The sequence below is a fragment of the Arvicanthis niloticus genome, chromosome 11 (assembly GCF_011762505.2).
Source record: "Arvicanthis niloticus isolate mArvNil1 chromosome 11, mArvNil1.pat.X, whole genome shotgun sequence".
In the NCBI taxonomy this organism is placed as follows: Eukaryota; Metazoa; Chordata; class Mammalia; order Rodentia; family Muridae; genus Arvicanthis; species Arvicanthis niloticus.
Window position 1 is genome coordinate 55,150,866 of NC_047668.1, and position 25,812 is coordinate 55,176,677.

At 53.6% G+C, this 25,812-nt stretch overlaps 2 protein-coding genes and 1 long non-coding RNA gene across 9 annotated transcripts in view; 1 reads left to right on the plus strand and 2 right to left on the minus strand.

The window, feature by feature from the left end:
* Otof (otoferlin) overlaps positions 1-22,070 on the plus strand; it is a 96,844-nt gene extending 74,774 nt beyond the window's left edge. Inside the window, exons 13-47 of one of the 5 annotated variants that reach the window (XM_076942189.1) lie at positions 587-773; positions 936-1,122; positions 2,846-3,069; positions 3,471-3,579; positions 4,023-4,203; positions 4,301-4,421; positions 4,873-4,973; positions 5,073-5,163; positions 5,285-5,401; positions 5,663-5,815; positions 6,099-6,288; positions 6,391-6,515; positions 6,790-6,924; positions 7,394-7,555; positions 7,713-7,832; positions 8,319-8,480; positions 8,598-8,760; positions 9,244-9,374; positions 10,417-10,446; positions 10,756-10,887; positions 11,273-11,339; positions 12,961-13,097; positions 13,193-13,327; positions 13,517-13,654; positions 13,918-14,045; positions 14,149-14,319; positions 14,917-15,077; positions 15,754-15,896; positions 16,198-16,286; positions 17,773-17,871; positions 18,011-18,252; positions 18,707-18,885; positions 18,986-19,086; positions 19,514-19,716; positions 21,890-22,008. In XM_076942189.1, coding sequence (XP_076798304.1) covers positions 587-773; positions 936-1,122; positions 2,846-3,069; positions 3,471-3,579; positions 4,023-4,203; positions 4,301-4,421; positions 4,873-4,973; positions 5,073-5,163; positions 5,285-5,401; positions 5,663-5,815; positions 6,099-6,288; positions 6,391-6,515; positions 6,790-6,924; positions 7,394-7,555; positions 7,713-7,832; positions 8,319-8,480; positions 8,598-8,760; positions 9,244-9,374; positions 10,417-10,446; positions 10,756-10,887; positions 11,273-11,339; positions 12,961-13,097; positions 13,193-13,327; positions 13,517-13,654; positions 13,918-14,045; positions 14,149-14,319; positions 14,917-15,077; positions 15,754-15,896; positions 16,198-16,286; positions 17,773-17,871; positions 18,011-18,252; positions 18,707-18,885; positions 18,986-19,086; positions 19,514-19,694 — 4,792 coding nt within the window. In that variant the 3' untranslated portion in view covers positions 19,695-19,716; positions 21,890-22,008. Of the gene's footprint in view, positions 1-586; positions 774-935; positions 1,123-2,845; positions 3,070-3,470; positions 3,580-4,022; positions 4,204-4,300; positions 4,422-4,872; positions 4,974-5,072; positions 5,164-5,284; positions 5,402-5,662; positions 5,816-6,098; positions 6,289-6,390; positions 6,516-6,789; positions 6,925-7,393; positions 7,556-7,712; positions 7,833-8,318; positions 8,481-8,597; positions 8,761-9,243; positions 9,375-10,416; positions 10,447-10,755; positions 10,888-11,272; positions 11,340-12,960; positions 13,098-13,192; positions 13,328-13,516; positions 13,655-13,917; positions 14,046-14,148; positions 14,320-14,916; positions 15,078-15,525; positions 15,644-15,753; positions 15,897-16,197; positions 16,287-17,772; positions 17,872-18,010; positions 18,253-18,706; positions 18,886-18,985; positions 19,087-19,513; positions 19,717-21,889 lie in introns of those variants that run through there. The other 4 variants (XM_076942191.1, XM_034514079.2, XM_034514082.2 and 1 more) reach the window with 4 other exon arrangements.
* LOC143443893 (uncharacterized) lies at positions 15,390-22,599 on the minus strand. Of its 2 annotated transcripts, none has more exons than XR_013113280.1 (5): positions 20,422-22,599; positions 17,765-18,401; positions 16,705-16,773; positions 15,733-15,919; positions 15,390-15,618 (listed from the first exon to the last, which is right to left on the minus strand). It is a non-coding gene; the product is annotated as an uncharacterized LOC143443893 (long non-coding RNA). The 2 variants fall into 2 exon arrangements; XR_013113279.1 differs by lacking the exon at positions 15,390-15,618 and having other exon boundaries at positions 15,777-15,919; positions 17,765-18,116; positions 18,206-18,401.
* A 729-nt stretch (positions 22,600-23,328) lies between these two features.
* Drc1 (dynein regulatory complex subunit 1) overlaps positions 23,329-25,812 on the minus strand; it is a 37,407-nt gene continuing 34,923 nt past the window's right edge. For both annotated transcript variants that reach the window (XM_034514369.2, XM_076942192.1), the window contains exons 15-17: positions 25,655-25,798; positions 25,270-25,372; positions 23,329-23,526 (exon numbers count right to left, since the gene is read on the minus strand). In XM_034514369.2, the coding sequence (XP_034370260.1) occupies positions 23,470-23,526; positions 25,270-25,372; positions 25,655-25,798 (304 nt within the window). In that variant the 3' untranslated portion in view covers positions 23,329-23,469. The remainder of the gene's footprint in view (positions 23,527-25,269; positions 25,373-25,654; positions 25,799-25,812) is intronic.

Genomic DNA, 25,812 nt, shown 5'->3' on the forward strand with positions numbered 1-25,812 from the left:
CTGGACTCTCAGAATGTGCCTGGATCCAGTGGGCCTGGTCCCCGATGGGCTGGGAGAGGAGACCAGCTCCTGAGAAGTTCTTGTCTCAGGGAAGAAGGTGGCACAGAACTGTGAAAGTTGATGCCATGACTAGCATCTGGCACTACAGTCTACAAAGCACTGGAGCCTATGTACTGCTTTCCTGAGATGTGGCTGCTAATATTACTGCCACCTTAACGAGGAAGAAACTGGAGCTTGGTGAGATGGAAGCCTTTCCCAGATTCTAAAAATGGATAAGCGTCATGAAGCAGTATCTTTAATCAAAGTCTGGGCCCTCTCAAGCTGTCCCTCACAGATTATGCCAGGCCCCAGAGGGATGCAGCTGCTAAGATGGTGTGTGTGTATATGAGAGAGAGGCAGAGAGACAGAGACAGACAGACAGACAGACAGACAGACACAGAGAGAACACATATGCAAGCATGCACTTGCTTTGTCTCATCTCCTCCCTGACCACCATCCTCTCTGCCTCTCCTCCCATCATAATCCTTGCATGACTCTCGGTCTAAGCCTGTCCATAGTGGAGATGACATGCTGCCTGTGCTCACAGGAACTTGCTGCTCCCCGAGGGTGTGCCTCCGGAACGTCAGTGGGCCCGGTTCTATGTGAAAATTTACCGAGCAGAGGGACTGCCCCGGATGAACACAAGCCTCATGGCCAACGTGAAGAAGGCGTTCATCGGAGAGAACAAGGACCTGGTCGACCCCTATGTGCAAGTCTTCTTTGCTGGACAGAAGGTACTGGGGATGGAGGTGCTGAAGGCTGGGATGGCAGGCTTGGAGTAAAGGTGATGGATGGGGGGAGGGCAGACCAGGAGGAGTCTGTAAACTCCAGCAGGGAACACTCACGAACGCACGCACGCACGCACTGACACACATGCTGTGACTTCATCCCACCAGGGCAAAACGTCAGTGCAGAAGAGCAGCTACGAGCCGCTATGGAACGAGCAGGTTGTCTTCACAGACCTGTTCCCCCCACTCTGCAAACGTATGAAGGTGCAGATCCGAGACTCCGACAAGGTCAATGACGTGGCCATCGGCACCCACTTCATTGACCTGCGCAAGATTTCCAACGATGGAGACAAAGGTCAGCAGCACAGCACAGACATATCAAGGGGAGAGTGGGGCATGATGGGAAGAATGAATGAGGCCCCTTTCCTTTACACCACCTCTGACCTCAGCCAGACAGGGCTCTTCAGGGTCTCATTGTAACCCCTGCCTCAAGGAAACAGGGGATGTAATAATTCGAGATCCCTGGGAGCTGACTGGATTTAGTGATTAGCTCTGTTGCCTTTGCACCTGTTTTCCCATTGACTGACTGCAAATAAGAGCTGTCACACAGTACAATGCTCATGCTCTGTATATGTAATCTCCATGTCTTCACTAGTAACTGATGAGAACAGTAACACCTGTCTACAGGCCTGTGGGGACTGACTGTAACCCAGGATCCAGGAACTCAGTGAGACAAACGCCACTCCCATACCTCCTGATACTCCCGGACAGACATGATACCAAGTGACCAGAACAGCAGGCAGAAGAAACAAAAGCCCAGTTCCTGGGAGATATAGGAGATACCCAGAAGTGAATCCAGACAGAAAATAAGCTTGTGCTTCCAGGAACAGACAGAGGGTGGTCGGAAGCACCTGCTCGGGGAGTGGGGCTTCTTTAGGGTGGCCAGAAGTATGATGGGGTATGATGGGTGTGCAACATACTGAACATACATAGTATAGCCACCCAAATTCTATATGTGAACTGTTCTAATGCTGTGTTTACAAAACTAACAAAAAATTTTAAATATAGGAGCTGGGGAGATGGTTCATGAGGATCTGAGTTTAAATGCCAGAACCTATGTTTCCCCTTCCCCTCCCCCAAAAAAGCAGGGAATGATGGCACTTGTAAGCCTAGCACTAGAGAGGCAGAAACAGGATCTCTGGAGCTCCTTGAAGCCCAGCCAGATTAGCCAGCTTGCCAAATTCTAGGCCATTGAGAAATTCTGACTCAAAAACAAAAACAAAACAACACAACACAAAACAAAACAAAAAAGACATCTGAGATTGGCCTCCCTATGCATACAGGGCACCCATACACTCACATTGTAAATATGCACACACATATAATAAATAGTTTTGTTTGTTTGTTCATGTCTTACCATATAGACCAGGCTGGCCTTGAACTCACAGAGATCTTCCTACTAGAATTAAAGGTGTGTGCCCATATCCAGATTCTGACAAAAATAATTGTTTAAAAGAAAATACATAAAGAAGAATTAGATTCACGTAAGGCAAGATTTGTTGACTGAGGCCCCATGAAGCCTAAGCATGAAAGAAGAGACTCGTCAGAGAAAGGGAACAAGGCTCCTCTCCAGTCTCAGCCCACCATAGTCACAGCCCAGGGTGCTTCTGCCTCAAGGAGCTGAAGACCCACAAATAACCAAGGAAACATAGAGAGGAGGGAAGGTCCCCTAAGCAGGAGAGGAGTGGTAGAGGGACATCCTACATCCCAAAACAGAACAAAAAGAGTAGATCCATGCTGTGGGGTTCAGGAAGAACTGGCACCTGTCCAAGGAGGGGCCTACAGCAGGGGAAGCAGGAGCCTGGCTCTCCCTCCTACACACCCTGCCAAGGCTCCCACAGGGACTAAGGAGAAGCCAGAAGGCACTCTGTGTAGACATGGGTGAGAAAGCTATCCACACCTGCCTGGCACCCAGCAGACAAACAGCCTTGACCTCAGCACCCAGAGGTCACAAAGATCCCTGCATCCTGAGTGAGCCTTGCTTATGACAGCCTTTCTGCCTCTCCTCACTGCTGCAGGCTTCCTGCCTACCCTCGGTCCAGCCTGGGTAAACATGTACGGCTCCACACGCAACTACACACTGCTGGACGAGCACCAGGACCTGAATGAGGGCCTGGGGGAGGGTGTGTCCTTCCGTGCCCGCCTCATGTTGGGACTGGCTGTGGAGATCCTGGACACCTCTAACCCAGAGCTCACCAGCTCCACGGAGGTGCAAGTGGAGCAGGCCACACCTGTGTCGGAGGTGAGAGCAAGGCTGTGCTATGTCCAGATCCCTTGCACGATTCTCTCCTCAGCATGCAACTGAGTTCTGGTCTTTCCCCATTGCTGCCCTGCTACTCGGAGGCCCTCATTTGACCTTTTCAAGACCTCAGTCCTCATCTACTGCTGACCTATGCCCTACCTAGAGATCCCATTATAGCCACCAGCGACCAGTGGTACCCACCTCTGCCCCTCCTCTCAGCCGTGACTGTCCTAGCCATTCTCTCAGGAACAACTATGGCTGGAGTTCAGACTGCCTAGCCTCAAAGCTGGATAGACCATACCCCAACTGTCAGCCAAGAGCCTAGCTATGACATTAGGAACCTGACCCAGGCCTGTTGCCCCACAAAAGCTCAGCACTGGGTTTAACTGCCTCCCCCTCAGAGCTGCACAGGGAGAATGGAAGAATTTTTTCTGTTTGGAGCCTTCCTGGAAGCCTCAATGATTGACCGGAAAAATGGGGACAAGCCAATAACCTTTGAGGTGACCATAGGTGAGTGCAGAGACCATGGGGAAGGTTTCAGGCTTCTGGTTGTCACCATGCCCCAGGCTACAAAGAGCGGGCAACATTGATGTGTTTCCCATGACTGTCCTCAAATACCCACAAAGCAGCCCCCGTCCTTGAGAGTATACTTGACTTTAAGAGAGGTCAACCATCACTCTACCAAAGGGGTAGACTAGGACTAGAACATCAGAGAAAGTAGGGGGACCTCCCCCAATACCCTGTGGTGGAGAAGAGAGAGGAGACATCCAGGCTATGCTCTGGGTTGGGCACAGCCATCGTCAGAGCTCTCCCTTAAGGGTGACATGGGACCCTTCCCTGGGTGGTGTTATCTCAGCCCTGTTCTCTGACTTTGCCTCTCCAAGAGAAATACATGGAGGGTGTTGTGAGTGAGGAAAAGACTGCAGGCCTCTTACAAGCCGCTCTTTGTCCAGGAAATTATGGCAATGAAGTCGATGGTGTGTCCCGGCCCCCTCGGCCTCGGCCCCAGAAGGAGCCGGGGGATGAAGAAGAGGTAGACCTGATTCAGAACTCCAGTGATGATGAAGGTGACGAAGCCGGGGACCTGGCTTCGGTGTCCTCCACCCCACCTATGCGGCCCCAGATCACAGACAGGTGAGCCCTGCCACGTGCCCATCGAGTGGTCTTGAGCTTTACCTCCCAGGGCTCTTGCCCTCAATACCCCTCAACCTCCTTCTGCCTCCCACCCTAGGAACTATTTCCACCTGCCCTACCTGGAGCGCAAGCCCTGCATCTATATCAAGAGCTGGTGGCCTGACCAGCGGCGCCGCCTCTACAATGCGAACATCATGGATCATATTGCTGACAAGCTGGTCAGCCAGGCTACGGGTGATGGGATCTGGGGGAGAGGGCGCATGTAAAACACAGGCTGTTTCTCCGGAGGCTTGTCTTGAAATGCAGAATGGGGATACTCACGGGGTCCCAGAGCTCTGGAACAGAGCCTAAGGGTCTACCCCTCTAGGTCTGGGCTCTCAGAGACAGCTGGGCAAGCCAGCTATTTCAGGTCTACACTAGACCTCTCTCCAGTCCTGGGTGCTGCTCTGTCCACCATGGTCATAGCTCAGAGTGCTTCTTCCTGAAGGAGCTGAGGACTCATGCATAACCAAGAGTCCCCAGTGACTACAACAGGCCCTGGGGAACTGGTGGCTCCTTCATAATCTCTATAGAATGGGCTACGTTACTAGATTCTTCTTTCCTGGGGTGAATGAGAAATAGCTGGTAGGAGGGGACTGAGGCCCAGAATGCTTGAAACCTGCTTCCCAGGAAGAAGGTCTGAATGATGTTCAGGAGATGATCAAAACGGAGAAGTCCTACCCCGAGCGCCGTCTGCGGGGTGTGCTGGAGGAGCTCAGCTGTGGCTGCCAGTGAGACCGATGGAGAGGGCAGGGTGGGACAGGGACACTCTAGCCAGGTCAGGTCAGAGGCAGCTAAGACCTGGCTTTCCTACCCCTACCTCTCTGCAGCCGCTTCCTCTCCCTCTCGGACAAGGACCAGGGCCACTCATCCCGCACCAGGCTGGATCGGGAACGCCTCAAGTCCTGTATGAGGGAGCTGGTGAGGCCGCAGCTGGACCCTGGGATCAAGGAAGCCAATGAACAGGGGACACCTGTCCTCAAGGTCATGGTTCAAGCTGACACCCAAAAGCTGAATGCTCCTCCCACACTTTTCCCAACAGGAGAGCATGGGTCAGCAGGCCAAGAGCCTGAGGGCTCAGGTGAAGCGACACACTGTACGGGACAAGCTGAGGTTATGCCAGAACTTTCTGCAGAAGCTACGCTTCCTGGCAGATGAGGTATGTGGCCTGATAAGAGGGCAGGGCAGCACAGAAAGGCTGTCCAGGTCCCCTGGGCAGCCTCTAGCACGCCGATAGCCATTGTTGATAAGGTTGAGCAAGCCCAGTGGGAGAGAAAGGAAGACCCAAGATGAGGGCCCTTCCCTTTCACGCCCCCAGCTTTTTCTTACCCAGGCCCAGCTCCCAGGAGTGGGGTTCAGCAGGCTCAGGGTACCACTCTAGTGAGGTCACATGACTGATGCCCTCGACCCTCCGCTGCAGCCCCAGCACAGCATTCCTGATGTGTTCATTTGGATGGTGAGCAACAACAAGCGTATTGCCTATGCCCGCGTGCCTTCCAAAGACCTACTGTTCTCCATTGTGGAGGAGGAATTGGGCAAGGACTGTGCCAAGGTCAAGACCCTCTTCCTGAAGGTGCTGCAGGGGATGAGCCAAGGTTGGGTGGGGCGGGTTCCCTTAGAGACTCCACTGAGGCTGACAAGCCCAAGAGGAGGAGGTGGAGCCCTTAACGAGCAGGTCTGAAGCCCACCTGTCCTCACCGGCCTTCCCCGTTTAGTCTTTCACACCCAGCTCTGTCCAGTGAGGGGGTAGGCAAAACTCTTAACTCTGCCTAAAGCGTCAGCACCACCCTGAGCCTTCCTTACCCTGTGGGTCCTGGAGGTTCTCAGGCTCTTGGTGACCTTGAGCCTGCCCGTAGCTCCCAGGGAAAAGGGGCTTCGGCTCGGCAGGCTGGACAGTACAGGCCAAGCTGGAGCTCTACCTGTGGCTGGGCCTCAGCAAGCAGCGAAAGGACTTCCTGTGTGGCCTGCCCTGTGGCTTTGAGGAGGTCAAGGCAGCCCAAGGCCTGGGCCTACATTCCTTTCCACCCATCAGCCTGGTCTACACCAGTGAGTGAAGCCTCCTTATCCTGGGTGGGTTACTCTCCCAGCTTGTACCCCAAGAGGGCCACAGGGGCTACATGGCATGGCTTAGCCCACTCTTCCCCACAGAGAAGCAAGCCTTCCAGCTCCGAGCCCACATGTATCAGGCCCGAAGCCTCTTTGCCGCTGACAGCAGTGGGCTCTCTGATCCCTTCGCCCGTGTCTTCTTCATCAATCAGAGCCAGTGCACGGAGGTAAGGACCTGAGGAGAGGGCTCTGGCTTTGGGAGCACTGGGAGGCCTGCTAGTTCCCAGATCTTCAGAGGGAAGCCCTTCAGGTAACTGGCTAGGCTAGTAGAGGCCACCAGCTTGGACTACACCCACAAGGCAAGGGCCCTGAGAATAGACTTCATAGAAGCTTTGATTTGGGGATTTCTGGAATAGCAGGGGGGTCAACCATTCCTGCCTGCAGGGTTCCCTTGAACAGTAATATCTGACACTTCTTCCCTGTCCCTCACTCTGTGATCAGGTCCTGAACGAGACACTGTGTCCCACTTGGGACCAGATGCTGGTATTTGACAACCTGGAGCTGTATGGTGAAGCTCATGAGTTACGAGATGACCCCCCCATCATTGTCATTGAAATCTACGACCAGGACAGCATGGTATGGTGGGCACTGGCACCAGCGACCTCTAGCAGACCCTCCCCTTGCAGGTTCCCCACGCTCCCCCTAAAGCTTTATGTTGGCTGCCTCTGTAGCTACTGGGTTTGTTGAGAAATGGGCTGCTCACCATGCTTTCCAGGTGCCTCCTGCCCAGCCATCACAGCCTGATCCTTTTCCAGTACCATGAGCCTCTTGGGGGCCAGGTGCAAACCATAGTGTTTCCCATCTCCTGGATAAACACACTGAGGCCAAGTCTTCCAGAGATGTACCAGGAAGCCCAGTTGTCACAGCCCCACCCACACCCCAGGGCTCTGATCCCTCCCTATGTACGATCACAATCGGTAGCAATCTCGCTGCTTTCCATGGACGTTCTGGAGTAGGGAGGAAAGATCAGGAGGGGCCAAGGCTGCCTAGAAGCCAACCCAACTGTTGGGATGCCCAAGGGAACCCTAGAGTTTTGTTGTGGTAGGGCAAAGCTGACTTCATGGGCCGGACCTTCGCCAAGCCCGTGGTGAAGATGACAGATGAGGCCTACTGCCTACCTCGCTTCCCGCCCCAGCTTGAGTACTACCAGATCTACCGAGGCAACGCCACAGCCGGAGACCTACTGGCTGCTTTCGAGCTGCTGCAGGTTTGGGGGGCAGGCAAAGGGAGCAGGGCTAAGAGTCAGATCTCAGGGGGCCTTAGGCTCTGTGGCCTGCCTGTCCCTTCTGTTCTGACACCAACTCACTGGGGAAAGGGCTCCACTCCTCGGGCTGGCCACTGAGATTTATGACCTCATTCCTTAGATTGGGCCATCAGGGAAGGCTGACCTGCCACCCATCAATGGCCCAGTGGACATGGACAGAGGGCCCATCATGCCTGTGCCTGTGGGAATCCGGCCAGTGCTCAGCAAGTATCGTGTGGAGGTGTGTGAGGGCTCTGTGCACCTCCCTGCCTGTGACCTTCACCCAAGTCACCTGTTCCTCTCCCTTTTGCTCCATGAAGCACCATGAGTGCACATTCTGAGTGAGCCACCAAACTCCTAGTTTCATGACACTTCTTACTTTCAGAAAAAGATAGGGAGGGCCCGGAGTTGAGGGGGCTTGTCCAAGATCACTCCTTAGGTCAGCAGCACTGACACAGGCCCCAGCCCAGGCTAGTGCTGACCTCTCTGACAGAGTCACATCACTGTGCCCAGAACCATTCTAAGCCCTCTGCCTTCCATAGTGATCATTACCCCCAAAGACCCTACCTCAGTCTTCTGAGGACACTTGTCTCATGCAGTCTCCTGGCACTGTCACACTGTGCCTGCCCACTACAGTGTCACTTCTACTCCCACCCAGATTCTCCCAGGTGACCCTCCCCAGCCACCACTGGCTCCCTTTACAGAACCACCCTTCCCCTGCTACCAGGTGCTGTTCTGGGGCCTGAGGGACTTAAAGAGGGTGAACCTGGCCCAGGTGGACCGACCACGGGTGGACATCGAGTGTGCCGGAAAGGGGGTACAATCATCCCTGATCCACAATTATAAGAAGAACCCCAACTTCAACACCCTGGTCAAGTGGTTTGAAGTGGTGAGTGTAGGAGCTAACAGATCCGGGCAGGGCTAGGTGTGACCAGTGCGGATTGCCTTAGCCGGAGCCTCCTCAGCTCCTTTCTCTGAGATGTAGACTGTAAAATGTCACCATCAGGACCTCCCAGAGAATGAGCTCCTACACCCACCCTTGAACATCCGAGTGGTAGACTGCCGGGCCTTTGGACGATACACCCTGGTGGGTTCCCATGCTGTCAGCTCGCTGAGGCGCTTCATCTACCGACCCCCAGACCGCTCAGCCTCCAACTGGAACACCACAGGTATGGCCACCTAAAGCCAAGGCCTGGCTCTTTTGTCTAGAGCATCTGTCTACCGGGCAGCATGACACTGTTGGAGGGGGGAAGGAGGGTGAACTTCCTTGGGAACAGAGAAGGCTGCATGGGACTACAGCCCAGAGCCAGTACTCTCAGTACTGAGGGACAGGCTCTCAGTAGGCTGAAGGAAGATGACCTCTTCTATCAGGTGCTGGAGGAGACCTGGTCCCTCCCCTGGGCATGGCCTCCAGACCTCACCTCCAGGTCTAGCCTCAGTTCTGCTGTCTGGATGCACAATGGCCCACCCTTCTCTCTAGCTCATTCCTTCCTCATGACCGTCTTGTTCTTATTTATATATGTCCTGTCCCTCTTCCGCCCTGAGAAAGTCCCAGAATCCACTGCAGATCATGTTCTTCTCGCCTTACTTCATGCCTCTCACTGTGACTCTGTTCCTCCTCTCTCTTTCTCTCTGTCTGTCTCTCTGTCCAGTCAGGTTTCTCCGGGGCTGCCACAGGCTGCGCAATGGGGGCCCCTCTTCTCGCCCCACAGGGGAGGTGGTAGTGAGCATGGAGCCTGAGGTACCAGTTAAGAAGCTGGAGACCATGGTGAAGTTGGATGCGGTAAGGCGAGGGGCCAGCTCAATGCTGGCCGGGCACACACAGCACACATAGCACCCTGGAGAGCCAGGTAGACCTGTCCTGAGAGTGCAGCCCTGACTTGCCACTCTGTGTAGTTGTCAAAAGCCAACCTTGATCACATAGCACTGTCTGGAACAGGTTATTAGAGGGTTGGGGAGCAAATGGTGTGTATAGGTAAGACATGGAATAGTAATGGTTAGAGGCGATAACCTGTGGCATTTCACTTCAGAAATGACCTCCTAGGTGATGGACCGCTTATGGGACAGGTGTCTTTTGTACAGGGCCATTTTTGATGCCAAGTGCTGTCCCGTGAGCCTGGGCTGGGGATTTCCATGGGGAAGGATTTATTCCTCTGGCTTCAGGATCAAGAAGAAGGCCTGTAGGAAAGGCCTCATAGAAAAAGCCCTGTAGGAGAGGGCAGGATAGATCAGCCTCAAGCTGGCCTTTCTGAGGTCTAGTCTTTGCCCAGAGCCCTGAAGGGGTTTCCTCCCTCCCACATGTCCAGCCTCCTGTTCACTACCTCACTTGCTTCACACAGCCTGGGGCATTTCCTAGCTTCTGAGGCCTGGGCTAAAATGATCTTCCCTTGACCTGGCCCATGAGTAGACCTGGGGCTGCCAGTGGTCTCTACAAAGGACAGCATGAGACACTGGGTCCTGCAGCTCCTGGTGGCGCTGCCTAGAAGGCTCACTGCCCAGATGCTTGGCTTTGAATATTCTGCTACCCAGCTCCCCATCACCTCCCCAGTACAGATTCATTGGCTGTCCATAAAAGTGACTCTAAGGTCCAGCAGCCATGGATCTAGTAAGCCAGTGGGAACAGCAGAAGGAGCCTCGAGTAGGCCCTTAGTCACATTAGCAGGTAGCCTGCTCTTCTGAAGCTGCTTTGTCGTCAGAAGCAAGGGGCTCACAGCTGTGTGCACCTTCGTGGCTCCTGTCCTTTGGTCTGGCCCACTGCCTGCCCCTTCCAAGTTAGTTCTCAGTGGCTAATCCTGCCCTTTCTCCTCGGCTCTTTCCCTCTGCAGACTTCTGACGCTGTGGTCAAGGTGGATGTGGTAAGTGTGGGAACAGTGCAAGGGCCTTGGGGTAAGAGAACCATTCAGTGACACCAGTGCCAGGCCAGAAGGACCTTTCATGGACCCAGCCATCCTTCCCTGAGTGCCAGTCCTGCCTTGGACTGTGGCTCACAGTGGCAGGCTGTAGCTCCTCCCACAAGGACTTGCCATTGATGGACTCACAGTACTGGGGTGGGGGGCGGTGCTTTCTGGGATCAGATGGCTGTAGTAGGTAGGAATCATTTGGGGTCCTGGGAAGGGATGGAGACTAGGAGAGACGATGGGATGGTCAACCTGGCCAACCCCCAGGCTGAAGATGAGAAGGAAAGGAAGAAGAAGAAAAAGAAAGGCCCTTCAGAGGAGCCAGAGGAAGAGGAGCCTGATGAGAGCATGCTGGATTGGTGGTCCAAGTACTTCGCCTCCATTGACACAATGAAGGAGGTGAGGCCTGGGCAGGGTCTGGGGATAAAGAGGAATGGAGAGGGTGGGCTGTTGCTGAACCAGCTATACGTTACACCTTCCTCTCCAGCTCCTACCCTAATCCTCAGCGTCAGTTCCCTGAGCTCTCCCTTCAGAGCCCTCCTCCTCGGGATGATGGGTAGTTCACCTCCTGGCTTAGTCCCTCTCTTGTCAGCTGTGTGTTCCACAAAGATCTCTGACATTTTCATGATGAGGCAGGTGCCATACTAGATGCAGTGTGAGTCCAAAGATAGGTGCCACAAAGGCCCTGAGCAGCTCCAGTCTTGTGACTAGAAGCTGAAGACACCACGGGCTATGGAGACATCAATACCTGGGAAGTCAGGAAAACCCCTTCATGTTTTGGCAGCAACTTCGACAACATGAGACCTCTGGAATTGACTTGGAAGAGAAGGAAGAAGTGGATAGCACTGAGGGTGAGCCCTGGACCCCCCCAGCATCCGGATCCCTAGATCCCTGCACTCATAACAATAACTGCTTCTTCAGCCCTGGTCTGGGCTCCAAGGATCAAGCTAAGGACCGCTACAGTAGATTCCACTCTGATCCATTCAGCAATCGTAGACATGGAGAACAATAGAACATCTGAGCTGGAGGGGACCTCCTAGCTTGTTCCACATTTTCCACAACCTTTTCCATGGAACTACATTAATACTATTCTGGAAGGGACAGAGGATTCTGGGGACAACAGATCCATCTAGGAAATGCTGGTTTAAGCAGGTTCCTTCAGTGCACAACTTCTCAGAGCCTTTATATAAGTATTGCACTGTGATTGTGTGTCTCTGTGTGTATCTCTGTGTGTCTCTGGGTGTGTTCATGTGTATGTGTGTGCATGTGTATCTGTCTGTGTGTATGAGTATGTGTGTCTCTGTGCCTCTGTATCTATGTGTGTGTGTGTGTGTGTGTGTGTGTGTATGGTTTGTGTGTCTCTGTGTGTGTATATGAATGTGTATGTCTCTGTGCCTCTGTATCCATGTGTATCTGGGTGTGTGTCAGTGTACATATGAGTGAATATCTGTGTGTGTGTGTGTCTGTGTGTATGTCTGAGTGTGTTGACTGTGTATCTACGTATCTGTGTGTGTATGTGTGTGTGTGAGTCTGTATGTGTGTATGTGTGCATATTGTGTGTGAACGTGAGTACCTATGTACCACACCATGCACACAGAGCTCAGAAGATAACTTCACATGTTACTCATCCTCCACCGTGTTTAAAACAGACTCTTGGTGCCTCTGTGTGCACCAGGCTAGCTGGCCTGGGAGCTTCCAAGGATTCTCGTCTCTCCCTCCCATCTCCCCATAGGAGCTCTAGGATTATACACACTGATGCTACCATTCAACTCTTATATGAATTCCGGGGGTTCAAACTTAAGTCCTCACACTTACATAGCTAGCTTTTTCACCCCCCGAGCACTGGTGTTATCAATTTTTCAAAGAAAGATACTATATAAATGATTCCTCCTTTGGTCCAAGCATGCCAGTGGCACTCAGCCCTAGGATCCCACAGGCTTCAGCTTGGGAAATGCAATAGGAAATGACCTTGTTAACATATACCTAGAGAACCAAAGGACCATGCTGGGCGGTGGTGGCGCACGCCTTTAATCCCAGCACTTGGGAGGCAGAGGCAGGCGGATTTCTGAGTTCGAGGCCAGCCTGGTCTACAGAGTGAGTTCCAGGACAGCCAGGACTACACAGAGAAACCCTGCCTCGAAAAACCAAAAAAAAGAAAAAAAGAAAAAAAGAAAAAAAGAAAAAAAGAAAAAGAAAAAGAACCAAAGGACCATTCGGTGACAAGCTCCTGACTCCAGACCCAACTCCTCCCCTACTCTCTCTGCCAAGAGCAGACAATAGTCTGCTCTTGGCAGAGAGAGGTCTCAGACATGACCTGCTGTCTGCAGGAATCTCATGGAATGCATTGAGATTCCAAAGTTAAATGGGGAAAAAGTGGTGGAGCTGGGTCTGGGTCTCAGGCCTTCCTGCTCTGGCTTTCTGTCCCCACGGTGCCTTAGACTGACTAGGGCCTCCTTTTCTACTTTGGTCCAGGCCTGAAGGGGCCAATGAAGAGCAAGGAGAAGACCAGAGCTGCAAAGGAGGAGAAAAAGAAGAAAAACCAGAGCCTTGGCCCTGGCCAGGGATCAGAGACTCCTGAGAAGAAGAAAGCCAAGATTGATGAGCTTAAGGTGAGGGTCTGGGAGTAGACCTTGTCCAGATGTAGGGTGGGAGGCGGCGGATGGGCAGGATGCTGGCATGAGGCCTGACAGCCTGTCCTGTCCAGGTGTACCCCAAGGAGCTAGAGTCGGAGTTTGACAACTTTGAGGACTGGCTGCACACCTTCAACCTGTTGCGGGGCAAGACGGGGGATGATGAGGACGGCTCCACAGAGGAGGAACGCATAGTAGGGCGATTCAAGGTCAGGCAAGGAGCATGGCCCAGCCGTTGATCTCCCACAGTCTCACTCCCTACGTCCCTCACCACTCCTTGTACCTTCCATGGTCCAGCAACTGAAGTGTTAAGGCCTTGTCACAGCATGTACTTCCACTAGTTGGCCATGTCCAAGTGAACCTTCAGGCTTACAACCCCACCTCATGCCTTGCTCCAGGGTTCCCTCTGTGTGTACAAAGTGCCACTCCCGGAGGATGTATCTCGAGAAGCTGGCTATGACGCCACCTATGGAATGTTCCAGGGCATCCCAAGCAATGACCCCATTAATGTGCTGGTCCGAATCTATGTGGTCCGGGTAAGACTCCGTTTGCATCCCCTCCCTGCAGTCCCCCGGGCCTCCTGCTGGAGGGACTGCTTCAAGACATTAGAAGGATCCACTGGTCTAGTCCCCATATTTCTAGAGAACAAGTCTAGCCCTGGTGACAAGAGGCAGCAACTTCCCTAGTGCCACACAGAGAGACTTCTGTCTCTAACCTAATGCCTCTCAACATTGTGGGGCCCTCAGGAACAGGGTGAGAGCACCTAAGAGTCTGCTTAGGCACCATTTACCCTGCCTAGGCCACAGACCTGCACCCGGCCGACATCAATGGCAAAGCCGACCCCTACATCGCCATCAAGTTAGGCAAGACTGACATCCGAGACAAGGAGAACTATATCTCCAAGCAGCTCAACCCTGTCTTTGGAAAGTAAGACCTCGAGCTGCCCTCTCTGCCCACCTTGGCTCTCAGTCCAGTCCTCACCTCTTGCCCATCTCAACCTGTATCCCCTTGCTAATACCCACTCCAACAGGTCCTTTGACGTCGAGGCCTCCTTCCCCATGGAGTCCATGCTGACAGTGGCAGTGTACGACTGGGATCTGGTGGGCACTGATGACCTCATCGGAGAAACCAAGATCGACCTGGAAAACCGCTTCTACAGCAAGCACCGCGCCACCTGCGGCATCGCGCAGACCTATTCCATGTGCGAGGACAGGGAGGGACCAATGGGGGGAGGGGCTGGGGACAGGCTGGGGCAGGGATTGGGAAGGCACTGGATGGCTGTTGCATGGCTGCATATCTTAGACAAGGCTCCAGTGGTAATTTGGAAAAGTAAACATGCTAGGATTTCGGACCTGGGGTGTGCCTCCATCCTACACACTCTGAGTGCAACTGCAGGGGTCAGGCCTGAAGACTCCAAGATAGGGTAGGGAATGGATTCCAACACAAAGGAGGCAGAATGGATAAAGAAGAAAGAAATGGTGCCAGGCAGTAGATAAAGCTCTGAGAGGATCTGGAAAGGTCTCTCTGCCTCTTACAGGCTGAGTGACCCTGGTCAGGTCCCCATCTTCTCTGGTTACCTGATGCCTCATAAGAGCTGCTGTAGGATGATGGGGTGATGGTTGGTTGGGAAGTACTGGATGTCAGAGACAAAGACAAAGTAGAAGGACCAGACCCCAGCAGCCCTAGGAGGCCCATTGCTGATGTAGGCAACGGCCAGTTGTGGAGAACTGGCCAGAAGGATCTGCCACCTGGGATGACCTGAACCGCTTCATGCCTGTGTGTCTCCTCCCACCCACAGTCATGGCTACAATATCTGGAGGGACCCCATGAAGCCCAGCCAGATCCTGACCCGCCTCTGCAAAGAGGGCAAAGTGGACGGCCCCCACTTTGGCCCGCATGGGAGAGTGAAGGTCGCTAACCGTGTCTTCACGGGGCCTTCAGAGATAGAGGATGAGAATGGTAAGGGACATTGAAAGAATCTGACTGGCCCCACTCTGGGGGACTTCTAGATGTCCTTTAGTGAGCCTGTGCTCCATACCCCAGAGCCCCCTCCAGTCTGCCCAGCCACATTCCTGACACCTTCTCCTGTATCTCACACACTGTCTCTCCCCTCTTTCTATCTCATTCATCCCCATGGGCCAGGAAAATAACCCCATTTTACAGAAGAGCAAACTGAGACCCAACAAGTTCCAGCTTGTTGATTTGCCCGAGTTCATGTATCTCTACAGAGACAAAGCAATGGTGTGGGCCCAGGTCTCTGGCCCCAAGCCCCACCCACCCTACACACCCACCCTGTTCCTCTCTGTCCATGAGGCACTTCCCAGAGGCTAGAGAAGGGTCTGTGCTGGAGAACTTACACCTCCACAGAAGTGGTCTCGCCTCCTTTGTCCCTTTCACAACCCATTAGGGTTCTCTATTCAACTTCTCTAAGCCTGGTAAGCCAGGGTCATGGGTCTCTCTGGAGTCTGAAGTATAGCTGAGACTTGACCTTCCTCCGTATCTGTCTCCCCAGCAATAAAACAAAGGTAAGGTAGGCAGGTCAGCGGGGCTTTGTGCTCCTAAGCCCATGGCCCCATAGAGGCCCCCTGGTTCTGAAGAGACCAGGTGTATGCACCTGATGTGCTGGCCTTCACAGGTCAGAGGAAGCCCACAGATGAGCACGTGGCACTGTCTGCTCTGAGACACTGGGAGGACATCCCCCGGGTGGGCTGCCGCCTTGTACCGGAACACGTGGAGACCAGGCCGCTGCTCAACCCTGACAAGCCAGGCATTGAGCAGGTGATGTGCACTTGGCTGCGATCCTAAGGGTAGAAATGGGGTTCACAATATTTCCTGTGTCCCCCCCCCGTATTCCCACATACCGCCCCCCTGAGGCCAGCTTCAATGCCGTGGTTCTGAGAGCCACATCAGACTGTTGGCTCCCCGCCCCAGAAGCTGTTACCAGCTATTGGTGACATCATAAGACATCCTAGCATCCAGAGCTAGAAATGTGCAGCTTTAGATAGGCCAGGAGAATGGAGCTGCTTGAACAGAGGGGAAAGGGTCACTCAGACATCTGCCATACCCCTCTCTTCCTCAGGGCCGCCTGGAGCTGTGGGTGGATATGTTCCCCATGGACATGCCAGCCCCTGGGACACCTCTGGATATCTCCCCCAGGAAACCCAAGAAGTGAGCTGCCTGGCCACCAGCACTGTCCCCTCACTCCACTTCCCACCACAGCCCAGATCTTCCTTCCAGTAGAAGGCAGCCTGGATTAGTCACTATTCCCGGGGCCTCAGGTGTGGCCGGGCCCTTCTAGGGGAGAAACAGACCAACCCATGAGCTCTAGGGCCTGCTCTAAGTGGGGCACCACCTGCTCTGCCCTGAATGAGATGACCCACATCCCAGCACCCTCTTACACATGGTATCACCCCTCACAAAGACATAGCCACCCCTCACAACCACCTGCATTCACATAGCTCTCTCTCTCTCTCTCTCTCTCTCTCTCTCTCTCTCTCACACACACACACACACACACACACACACACACACACACACACAAAATCCTAGAGGCACACAGAAGAACCCATCGGAGCCTGTTCTGTACCAGTGTCACAGTGTCACATTCTACCAGCCTTTCTTCCGGGTGGCTGCCACATCATAGGAGACCAAATGCCTGAAAAAGAGCAGAGGGGGTGGGGAGGAGGGAGCTCCAGTCTGGAGCTAAGCCATCTGTCTCACCTAGGGGGTCTTGGCTCCTGAAGCTGAGTGTCACCCTGAATAAGGGGTCAGGATAGTCACTGCCCATTGCATATCATCAGTCCCTGGGTTCGGGCTAACCCTCTGGACGTACAAAGCTGCCTGTGTTCTTGTTTTCCAGCCCTGATGTTGCCATCCTCAATTTCTTAATGGTTTTCTTTTCTGACAATACTGGGGATTGAACCTAGAGCCTCATGCACAGTAGGCAAATACTCTACCCCTGAGCTATGGCCCTACCCCTTGTTTCTTGAGGATTTTTAACCAGGGATTGGGGCCAGTGTATCCATTTTACTCTGGCCACAAGCAAATGGTGCCGCCAGCTCTGGCTGTAACAGCCGCCAGCCTGAGGCTATTATCAGCCTTCTGGTCCAGGCTTGACCACGAAGGAGTAACCCAACTCTGTTCCAGAGACCCGAATTCCCACCCATGAACCTCATACATAATGGTTGAAATGTAACCCCCTCATTTGTAATCTCAACTAAAACTCAAAGGGGACATCCTTTTTGAGGACAAGGACATAAAGGAATCCAGAGTTCGTGGGCTTCCACTTCAGGCCACTGGGCTTAACTCGGAATTTCTTAGAAATAGAACAATGCTCCCTGCCTCATGGTAGCCGCCCCCTGCATGGGGATGGCTGGGCATGGCCACGCTCCTCTCTCCTTCCTCCCCATCTTAGCCTGACAGCCCATGAGTGTTCGTGGGTGTCTGCTCCAGACTGGCTGGTTTTCCCCTAACTGAGGCACCTCGTTTTTGACTAGACAGAACTCCCTCTAGTCTCCTCCCCAACTCTCCCAACCTACTCAAGTCTCCCAGGGCTTCTCTTGTTAGTACACTAGAGACCCAGCCCTGACCTGTCCCCAGAACCTGGGTCAGGCCCTACCCCAGGCTTCTGATGAGCCTCCCCACACCTGTCCAGGTACGAGCTGCGGGTCATCGTGTGGAACACAGATGAGGTGGTCCTGGAAGACGACGATTTCTTCACGGGAGAGAAGTCCAGTGATATTTTTGTGAGGGGGTGGGTGACAGTCACTGCCCTGGGAGAGGCTGAGCTGAGCATGCCTGCTTTCCTGGGAGAATGGATAAGGGGGTCCTGGATTGGGAAGAGGCCCTTGCGGCGTGACCATAGAGCCGGAGCAGGTGACTCCTCTCAACAGGTGGTTGAAGGGCCAGCAGGAGGACAAACAGGACACAGACGTACATTATCACTCCCTCACGGGTGAGGGCAACTTCAACTGGAGATACCTGTTCCCCTTCGACTACCTGGCGGCCGAAGAAAAGATCGTTATGTCCAAGAAGGAGTCTATGTTCTCCTGGGATGAGACGGAGTACAAGATCCCTGCACGGCTCACCCTGCAGATCTGGGACGCTGACCACTTCTCTGCTGACGACTTCCTGGGTGCAGAGAAAGGCCTAGGGCCCAGAGCTGAGGGGCGGGGTGGGCAGGCTGAGTCCATGGGAAGGGTACACATAGTTCTCAGAGCCAGAGATAGCAAATGGGGATCTTGCCGCTCCAAGAATCTTCCCAGTTGCTTGTCAGGGTCATAACTGGAACAACAAGGTGTAGTGGGCACATCAGGTAGTCGAGGTAAATGCTGGTGGGAAACCAGCAAGACTCTCTAGGGATGCAGACTTCCCTGAGTCTCAGATCGCACCAAACTCTATCTGCGTCTGCAAGCCTGGGTTTAATGAGACATCAGCAGATGCACTATATCCAGAATAAAGATGCCAAGAGACACTCTAAGCTAAGAAAGGCCTTAGCAAAACCAAGAGTGGGAAAGGAAAAGAAGGAAACAGGGCAATCCCCACCCCCCTGCCATGTCTACTCAAAACTAACTCCAATGTTACCACAGGGGCCATCGAGCTGGACCTGAACCGGTTCCCAAGGGGCGCTAAAACAGCCAAGCAGTGCACCATGGAGATGGCCACTGGGGAGGTGGATGTACCCCTGGTTTCCATCTTTAAACAGAAGCGTGTCAAAGGCTGGTGGCCCCTCCTGGCCCGAAATGAGAATGATGAGTTTGAACTCACGGTGGGTACCACTTCCTACTTGGGGTATGACCTACATGGGCCAGGGCTGGGATACCTAGCCCACTGGTTCAGACACTGGAACTCTCCTTTCTTTCCTTCAGGGCAAAGTGGAGGCGGAGCTACATCTACTCACAGCAGAGGAAGCGGAGAAGAATCCGGTGGGCCTAGCTCGCAATGAACCTGACCCTCTAGAAAAACCCAAGTGAGTTCCCGCCTGCCTAGACCCCCCAATCACACCACACCATGGGAGCAGAAAAAAGAAGAGGGCCCAGACCCTTCTGGTCTTGCCCTTACTCCACAGGCAACTACTTTGTTCCCTCCTGGCACACAGCCCCATGGGGGAGCCCCTTCCTTCAACTCTGAAGCTACCTCTTTCCTCTGAACCAAAGAAAGCCCATCTGCAAAGAAAGCTGTTCCTTTCCCAGGAAGCTCAGCCCCCAAGTCCAATAGTGATATGGGTTTGCCCTAGTTTTTGACAAGGGCAATGCAAGCACTCCAAAGGTGGCCAGATCTGGTGCCAGAGACTGCTTGGTGCAGGTGGGCTTTCCTTTGAGTGAAGGTCTCTCACCAAACCCCTTCCTACCCTCCTGTCGTTTCCCTGTGCTTGTCTGCTCTTCCCAATGCTCCAGTCGGCCCGATACAAGCTTCATCTGGTTCTTGAACCCTCTCAAGTCTGCCCGCTACTTCCTGTGGCATACCTACCGCTGGCTGCTCTTCAAACTCCTCCTGCTCCTCCTCCTGCTGCTGCTGCTCGCCCTGTTTCTCTACTCTCTGCCTGGCTACCTGGCCAAGAAGATCCTCGGGGCCTGAACCCTGCAGCCTCCTGGGCCTGGTACTTCTTCCTTCTGCCTCTGGACAAGGGCTGGCCAGCACATGGGGCATACTCAACAGAGACACATGTACAAGTTCATATGTGTACGCACAGTGCATACACACACAGAAGCACACACATGCACATAAGCATACACAGACAAACCCAACACATACGTGCATCCACATAAACATGCATTGCAAACTTTTAAACTTTAAATGTAATCATACTCTCATCAGAGCCAGAAATGGCTATTTTATATTTTTATATTATTAGGCCAGAAAGGTGACATAGCTTATTCAAGGTCACCTAGCTAGGTGGCACTGGGTCTCCAGCCTAGGTGCCAAAGTGCCACTCTAGTATCCAACAGCTACAGCAACGTTATTCTCAGACTCCACTCCAGTTCCACAGGCAGGAGGAAGCTGAGACATGGTTAGAGTGGTACAGAGGGGCGGGGCGCGGTGCAGGGGCGGGGCGGTATAGGGCGGAGCGGTACAGGGGCGGGGCAGTACAGGAGTGGGGCGGTACAGGGGGCGGGGCGCGGTGCAGGGCGGGGCGGTGCAGGGGCGGAGCGGTACAGGGGCGGGGCAGTACAGGAGTGGGGCGGTACAGGAGTGGGGCGGTACAGGAGTGGGGCGGTACAGGGGGCGGGGCGGGGCAGAGGGCGGGTTTGTCTAGGGTGAGCAGATTCTTCTGAAACAGTTCCTCCTTGAGTAAGAGACCTACCTGGGCACAGCTGGTTCCTACCCCGAGGACAAGTCGTTCCACCAGGGAAGACAGTCAAGCTGACATCAGCTGAGGACCATGTCCCTGCAGGCTTTGAGATTGGCCAGCATGTTCTCAGTTCACCGGTTCCCTAGGTCCAGGAAGTAGGAATTCCTGTTAAAGCATCTTAACAAATGAAGAAACTGAGATTCAAGGGAGTCTAACCTGCCCACAATATCTGGGGATAGAAATTCAGGCAATCTAGACCCACATCCCTGCCCTGATACCCCTCTTACAATGGGGGTATGGCCCCCATCCTCTGAAAGATGATGGGCCAGTTGTTGGAAAATATCCAGAGGCTGGGAATATGGCTCAGTCAAAAATGCTTGCAAAGCAAGCATGAGGACCCGAGTTCAAGTCCCTAGCACTCACAAAAAAGGTAGGGCATGGCTGTATCTCATCCTGGGACCCCAGCACCGTTGGAGGTAAATATGGGAGGATTTCTGGGGCTTCCTGGCTGCCAGATTAGCACCGGGTCAGTGAGAGACCCTAGCTTAAGTAGAATTCCACAGCAGTACCTCCTCTGACGTCCTCTGGTCTCCATGTGTGTACACAGGCGTGCCCACTGGCATGCACACACACCAGAGTATATCCAACACTTTTAATTTTATATTGTGACATGTTATGGAACCTGATGATCTTGTGACACAGAACTGCAGACAGTAGAGGCTGACAAGGAGACCTTACCAAGGAATTCTGCAAAAGGCAGGGCAGGTTAGCACCCTGATGGCCGGCAAGTCGTGGAGAGTGAGGCACGGCACTCAGGCTGTTTGGATGCTGTAGACATTATCTGTGGGTTTATCATAAAGGGAGGGTCTGAGGGTCAGGAACGTAGCTCAATGGGTGGAATGCCTCCCCAGCATTCATGAAGCCTTAGGTTCAGTGGCCAGGGCTACATAAACCAGGGGTAGTGATGCATGTCTGGAATCCCAGCCATCAGAAGGTAGAAGCAGGCAGATAAATCAAAAGTCATCCTTGGCTACATGGTGAATAAAAGGCCAGCCTAGGCTAATTGAGACCATGTCTCAAAAAAGGAGGGAAGGAAGGAAGAAAGGAAGGAAGAGAGTGAGTGAGTAAGTTGAGCAATTCTGATTTCCTGAGAATACGGGGAGACAGAGCCTGCATGATGTACTACGTACGGGATCTCAGGAAGGACGTGTGTGGTCTGTAATACCAAAGTCTGCCTCAGTTTATCACTGCAAGCGATCCGGCTGAGTACCTGACAAAACTGCCACCTAGGCACAGGGTGGAGCTGGGGCAGCAGTGGTCTCCCAGAGAAGACAGGGTCTAGAAGCTGTCCATCTGATACTAGTTAAGGACTCCACCTCGGCTCTAGTGCTCACTATGAAAGGACAGAAAGTTGGGAGCCCTGTGTGGGTGGCTCATGCTGGCTATCTAACCAGCCCCTCCCATCTTCTCCCCACTCTAGCCGGCCTGACACGGCGTTCGTCTGGTTCCTGAACCCACTCAAATCTATCAAGTACCTCATTTGCACCCGGTACAAGTGGCTTATCATCAAGATTGTGCTGGCGCTGCTCGGGCTGCTCATGCTGGCCCTCTTCCTCTACAGCCTCCCAGGCTACATGGTCAAGAAGCTCCTAGGGGCATGAAGCGTGCCCCCGCCCAGCCCGCCCCAGCATCCCCTCCAGGGGCTGCTGCCTTTTTGCCTTCCCTCACCCGGACTTTCTCCCAACTCCCTGAGGAGCCCTACCAGGCCTGCCAGCCTTGAGCAAGACACCTGCTTGCTGGGCTTGCATCCCCACCCCACACCCAAACTGCTGCTTGCCTGATCTTGTCTCAGGCCTGCCTGGGGTTTGGGGCACAGTTGGCCTCCAAAACCAGATACCCTCTTGTCCCACCTTCTAAGGTACCAGGTTCCTCTGCCCAGCCCTGAGAGTGGTAGTGGCCCGACCCTCCCTTGTGCTTTCTAAATCTTATGTTACGGCTCCAGAAAAGTGAACCTAGGAACACGGGGCAGTGTCCAAGGCTCTGATGAGTAGGAACACGTGGAAAGCACCAGAAATGCCAGCTGAGGCGACACACTTCTGTGCAGAGCATCCTGACAGAGGCGGCTCAGCAGTGGCCAGCTGCTCCTGCGCATGCTCTCCTCTTGGCTCCGCCCCTCCCCCACCCTACCCACCACCCCACCACCACCACCACCCCACCCACCCCACCACCCCCGCCTCTTGGCTGCTTATCCCTGGGCTTCCCATCACTTCCCAGGGCTGCCTCTGCCTAGGCCAGTGTGTGCCAGCTAATAAGCAAGCTCCAAGAGTAAATGGGGTGTACTAGCTGCCTTGAAGACTGCTCCGTCCTGCCTGCCGGCAGCCACACCCGAGTGTACACTTAAGAGTGCTGCCCTTCTGCCTCTGCGAGTCTGCTGGCTGCTTTTCCTTTCTTGGGTGTGATTTTTTTTTTTTGTCTCTCTCTCAATAAAATAAATCAAACTCAGAGACACAAGTGGAGCAGGGAAGGATAGGTTTGCGTGTGTGGAGCGGGGGGGGGGGGGGAAATGGTAAAACTCTTGTGGATAACCTCTTATGAAGCAACATTTAAGGTGGGCCTCAGGCACAGGGCTGCCGGCCTCAGCGGCAAACCGAACCGCCTACCTCCACAGCCCAGAGGGCACACCATGGTGGACCCAAAGGCCCCAAAGCATGGAGAACTTCCTTCAGTTTGGGGATGATGGGAAGTTATACAACTCCAAAGCCCCAGCCTCCACCCGTAATGACTAGCATTTTCTCAAGGACAGGAAGAGACCCTGGTGCTGGTCTCACCACGTCTGAGCCCAGGGACAAAGCTATGTAATACCACTTAGAGCAGGGGGACCCCTGCCCGTGTAGTTGGCCTCTTTCACAGCATTCAGCCTAAGCTTTCAAAGACTTTATTAGAACTTTGGGGAGCATCACTGCCCCATTTTGGGAGATACAGCTCAGAAAAACCCAGGGTGGGCCTGTCTCTCAGGCGACAGGTACAGACTCAATGACACTAGGTTTTGCAGATCCGTCTCTATTTTGAGGGCATCCGGAAGCCCTGAGTCGGAGGGATCTGCAGTTCCGAATTTACCTGGAAATTAAAGGGTGACGGTCATTTTCTTGCCCTCTGTGAGGGCTCACATGCTGACTTTCCTAGAGTCCCACTCCCTGCAAGCACTGCTTCTCCATAGCAGAGGGGCGTCAGGGTCCCTGGAGGATGCCAGGGCTTCCTGTCTGGCTCCAGCTACTGCTCCCAGGAGCGTTCTTTAGGCTCCCCACTCATTCCCCTTAAATCCCCTCCCCCCTTGCTTTCTCAGTCTAGTCTTGCCTCCAGCCCTCATCTCCATCCTCTTGTGCACAGACAGGGGCCATATGTCCCCAAACGTCTGAGTCCTGTCACAGGCCAAGAACCCGTCCACCTTCCAGGTGTGGCCTGGGACGTGAGACCAGCCTGGAGCCCTATGTCCTCTGTGGCTGGACAAGGGACTAGAGACTGTCACGACCATCTTCACCTCAGCCTGACCCTGAAGCATCCCACCAGTGTGCAACCAGGGCACAGGGACTTTTCCTTCCTCCTCTGGCCACTCCGTGGGAACAGTTACAGTCATCACTGGAGGGGACACCTCGGACAGCACAGGATCTGCTCCCCACTGACGGGGACCTTCAGTCATATTCTGGGAAGCTGGTCTGGCAGGACGGGGGAGCTCGATGCTATAGGAGCCTCACCAAGTCTCCGAGCCTGCTTCTCTCTGTGAACCAGCGGGGAGAGTTTCTGCCCAGCCCCCTAGCAGGTTGTCAGAGGTGGGGAGGGGCCTGGGGCCTAGATGCTACTTCTGGACTTGGTATTGTTTTTTAAAAGAATAATTCTGGCCAAGTGTGGTGAAGAATATGTTCACCACAGAAGAAGATCCCAGCACTCAGGAGGCACAGGTAGATGAATCTCTTATGAGTTTGAGGCTAGCCTGGTCTACAAGGCGAGTTCCGGGATAGCCAGGGCTATGTAAAGACATACTGTCTCATTTTTTTAAGAAAAAGAAAAGAAAAAAGGAAGAAAGAAAAGAAAAAAGAAGAGAGAGAAACAAACCAGCAAAAAAAAGTTGGTTGTGAGCCAGTGAGGTTGCTCTGCAGGAAATGTGTTTGCCAAAAAGCTTGACATCTGGTTCTGTCTCTGGTATCCACATGGTGGAAGGAGAAGATTATCTCCCAAAAGCTGTCTTTATGTGTGCTATGGCATGGGAGAACACACACACACACACACACACACACACACACACACACACTTGTGCATGCATGCTTAAGAAAAATTAAGAATGAGTCCACAGCTGGGCACCGATGCGCATGCTTGTCACTCCAGTACTTGGGAGACTAAAAAGAATGTCCATGAGTTCGAGGCCAGCTTGCACTGCAACGTGCCAGGCTCTCATGAGAGGGGAAGAGGGAGACACAGATGTGACTCAGTGTGTAGAGCTCCTGCCCAACATGTACCAAAGCCCAAGGTTTGCTCCCCAGCAGCACACACACAGGTCGTGGTGGCTCATGCCTGTAATCCCAACTGTCCCAGGGGAAGGCAGAATATCAGAAGTGCAGGGTCATCCTTGGCTACGTATAGAGTTTGAGGCCAGCCTAGGCTACCTGACACATTAGCTCAAAGAATTAAAGTTAAAAAACAACAGAGCGGTCAGAGCAGAGTGACCCCAAGGCCATGACCCCAGTGGGACAGTCACAGTCCTGTGGGCCTTGGCAGGACTGCCAGCAGTACCACGGCCTTGCCAGCAGGTGCCGCCTCCTGAGGTGTGGTTTCTGATCTTAGTTGGGCCCATGCCCCAGCACCCACCTTGGCCTGGAGATACTGCTGTAGCAGGGACTGCATCTCTGCATTCTGCTGCTCCAGAGAGTCATTCTCCATGAGCAGCTTGGCCCTCTCGGTCAGCACAAGGCTAGGGGTGGGACACAGGAAGCAGGTTAGGTAAAGACTGGCTTGGTCTTCCATCCTCTACTGATAGAAGCCAGACGCTTGGTGTTTCTGCTCTGGCTTCAAGGGAAGACCTGAGACACCTCCCTTCCTCCCAGGCTAACAGGGACAGACAAGGAGAGTGGGAACACCATCTGCCACCACCCACCCCCTCAGACTGTGTGAGCACAGGAGACACAACTACGCCCCTGGACAGGATTGCCCCTACAGACCACCCAGCTCCGTCCTTCCAAGCCCTGATGCTGACTAGTATTTCTCCAAGGCCTTGTACAGCGCATCCCAGAGGTTCTGCTTGGAGAAAGGGATAACCGTAGCCAGGGATTCCCAGTACTCTGTGTCCTTCGAGTTATCTCGAGTCTCTTTCTTCAATTTCTGTACTGGCCGAGCATCCCTGGAAGTTAAAAG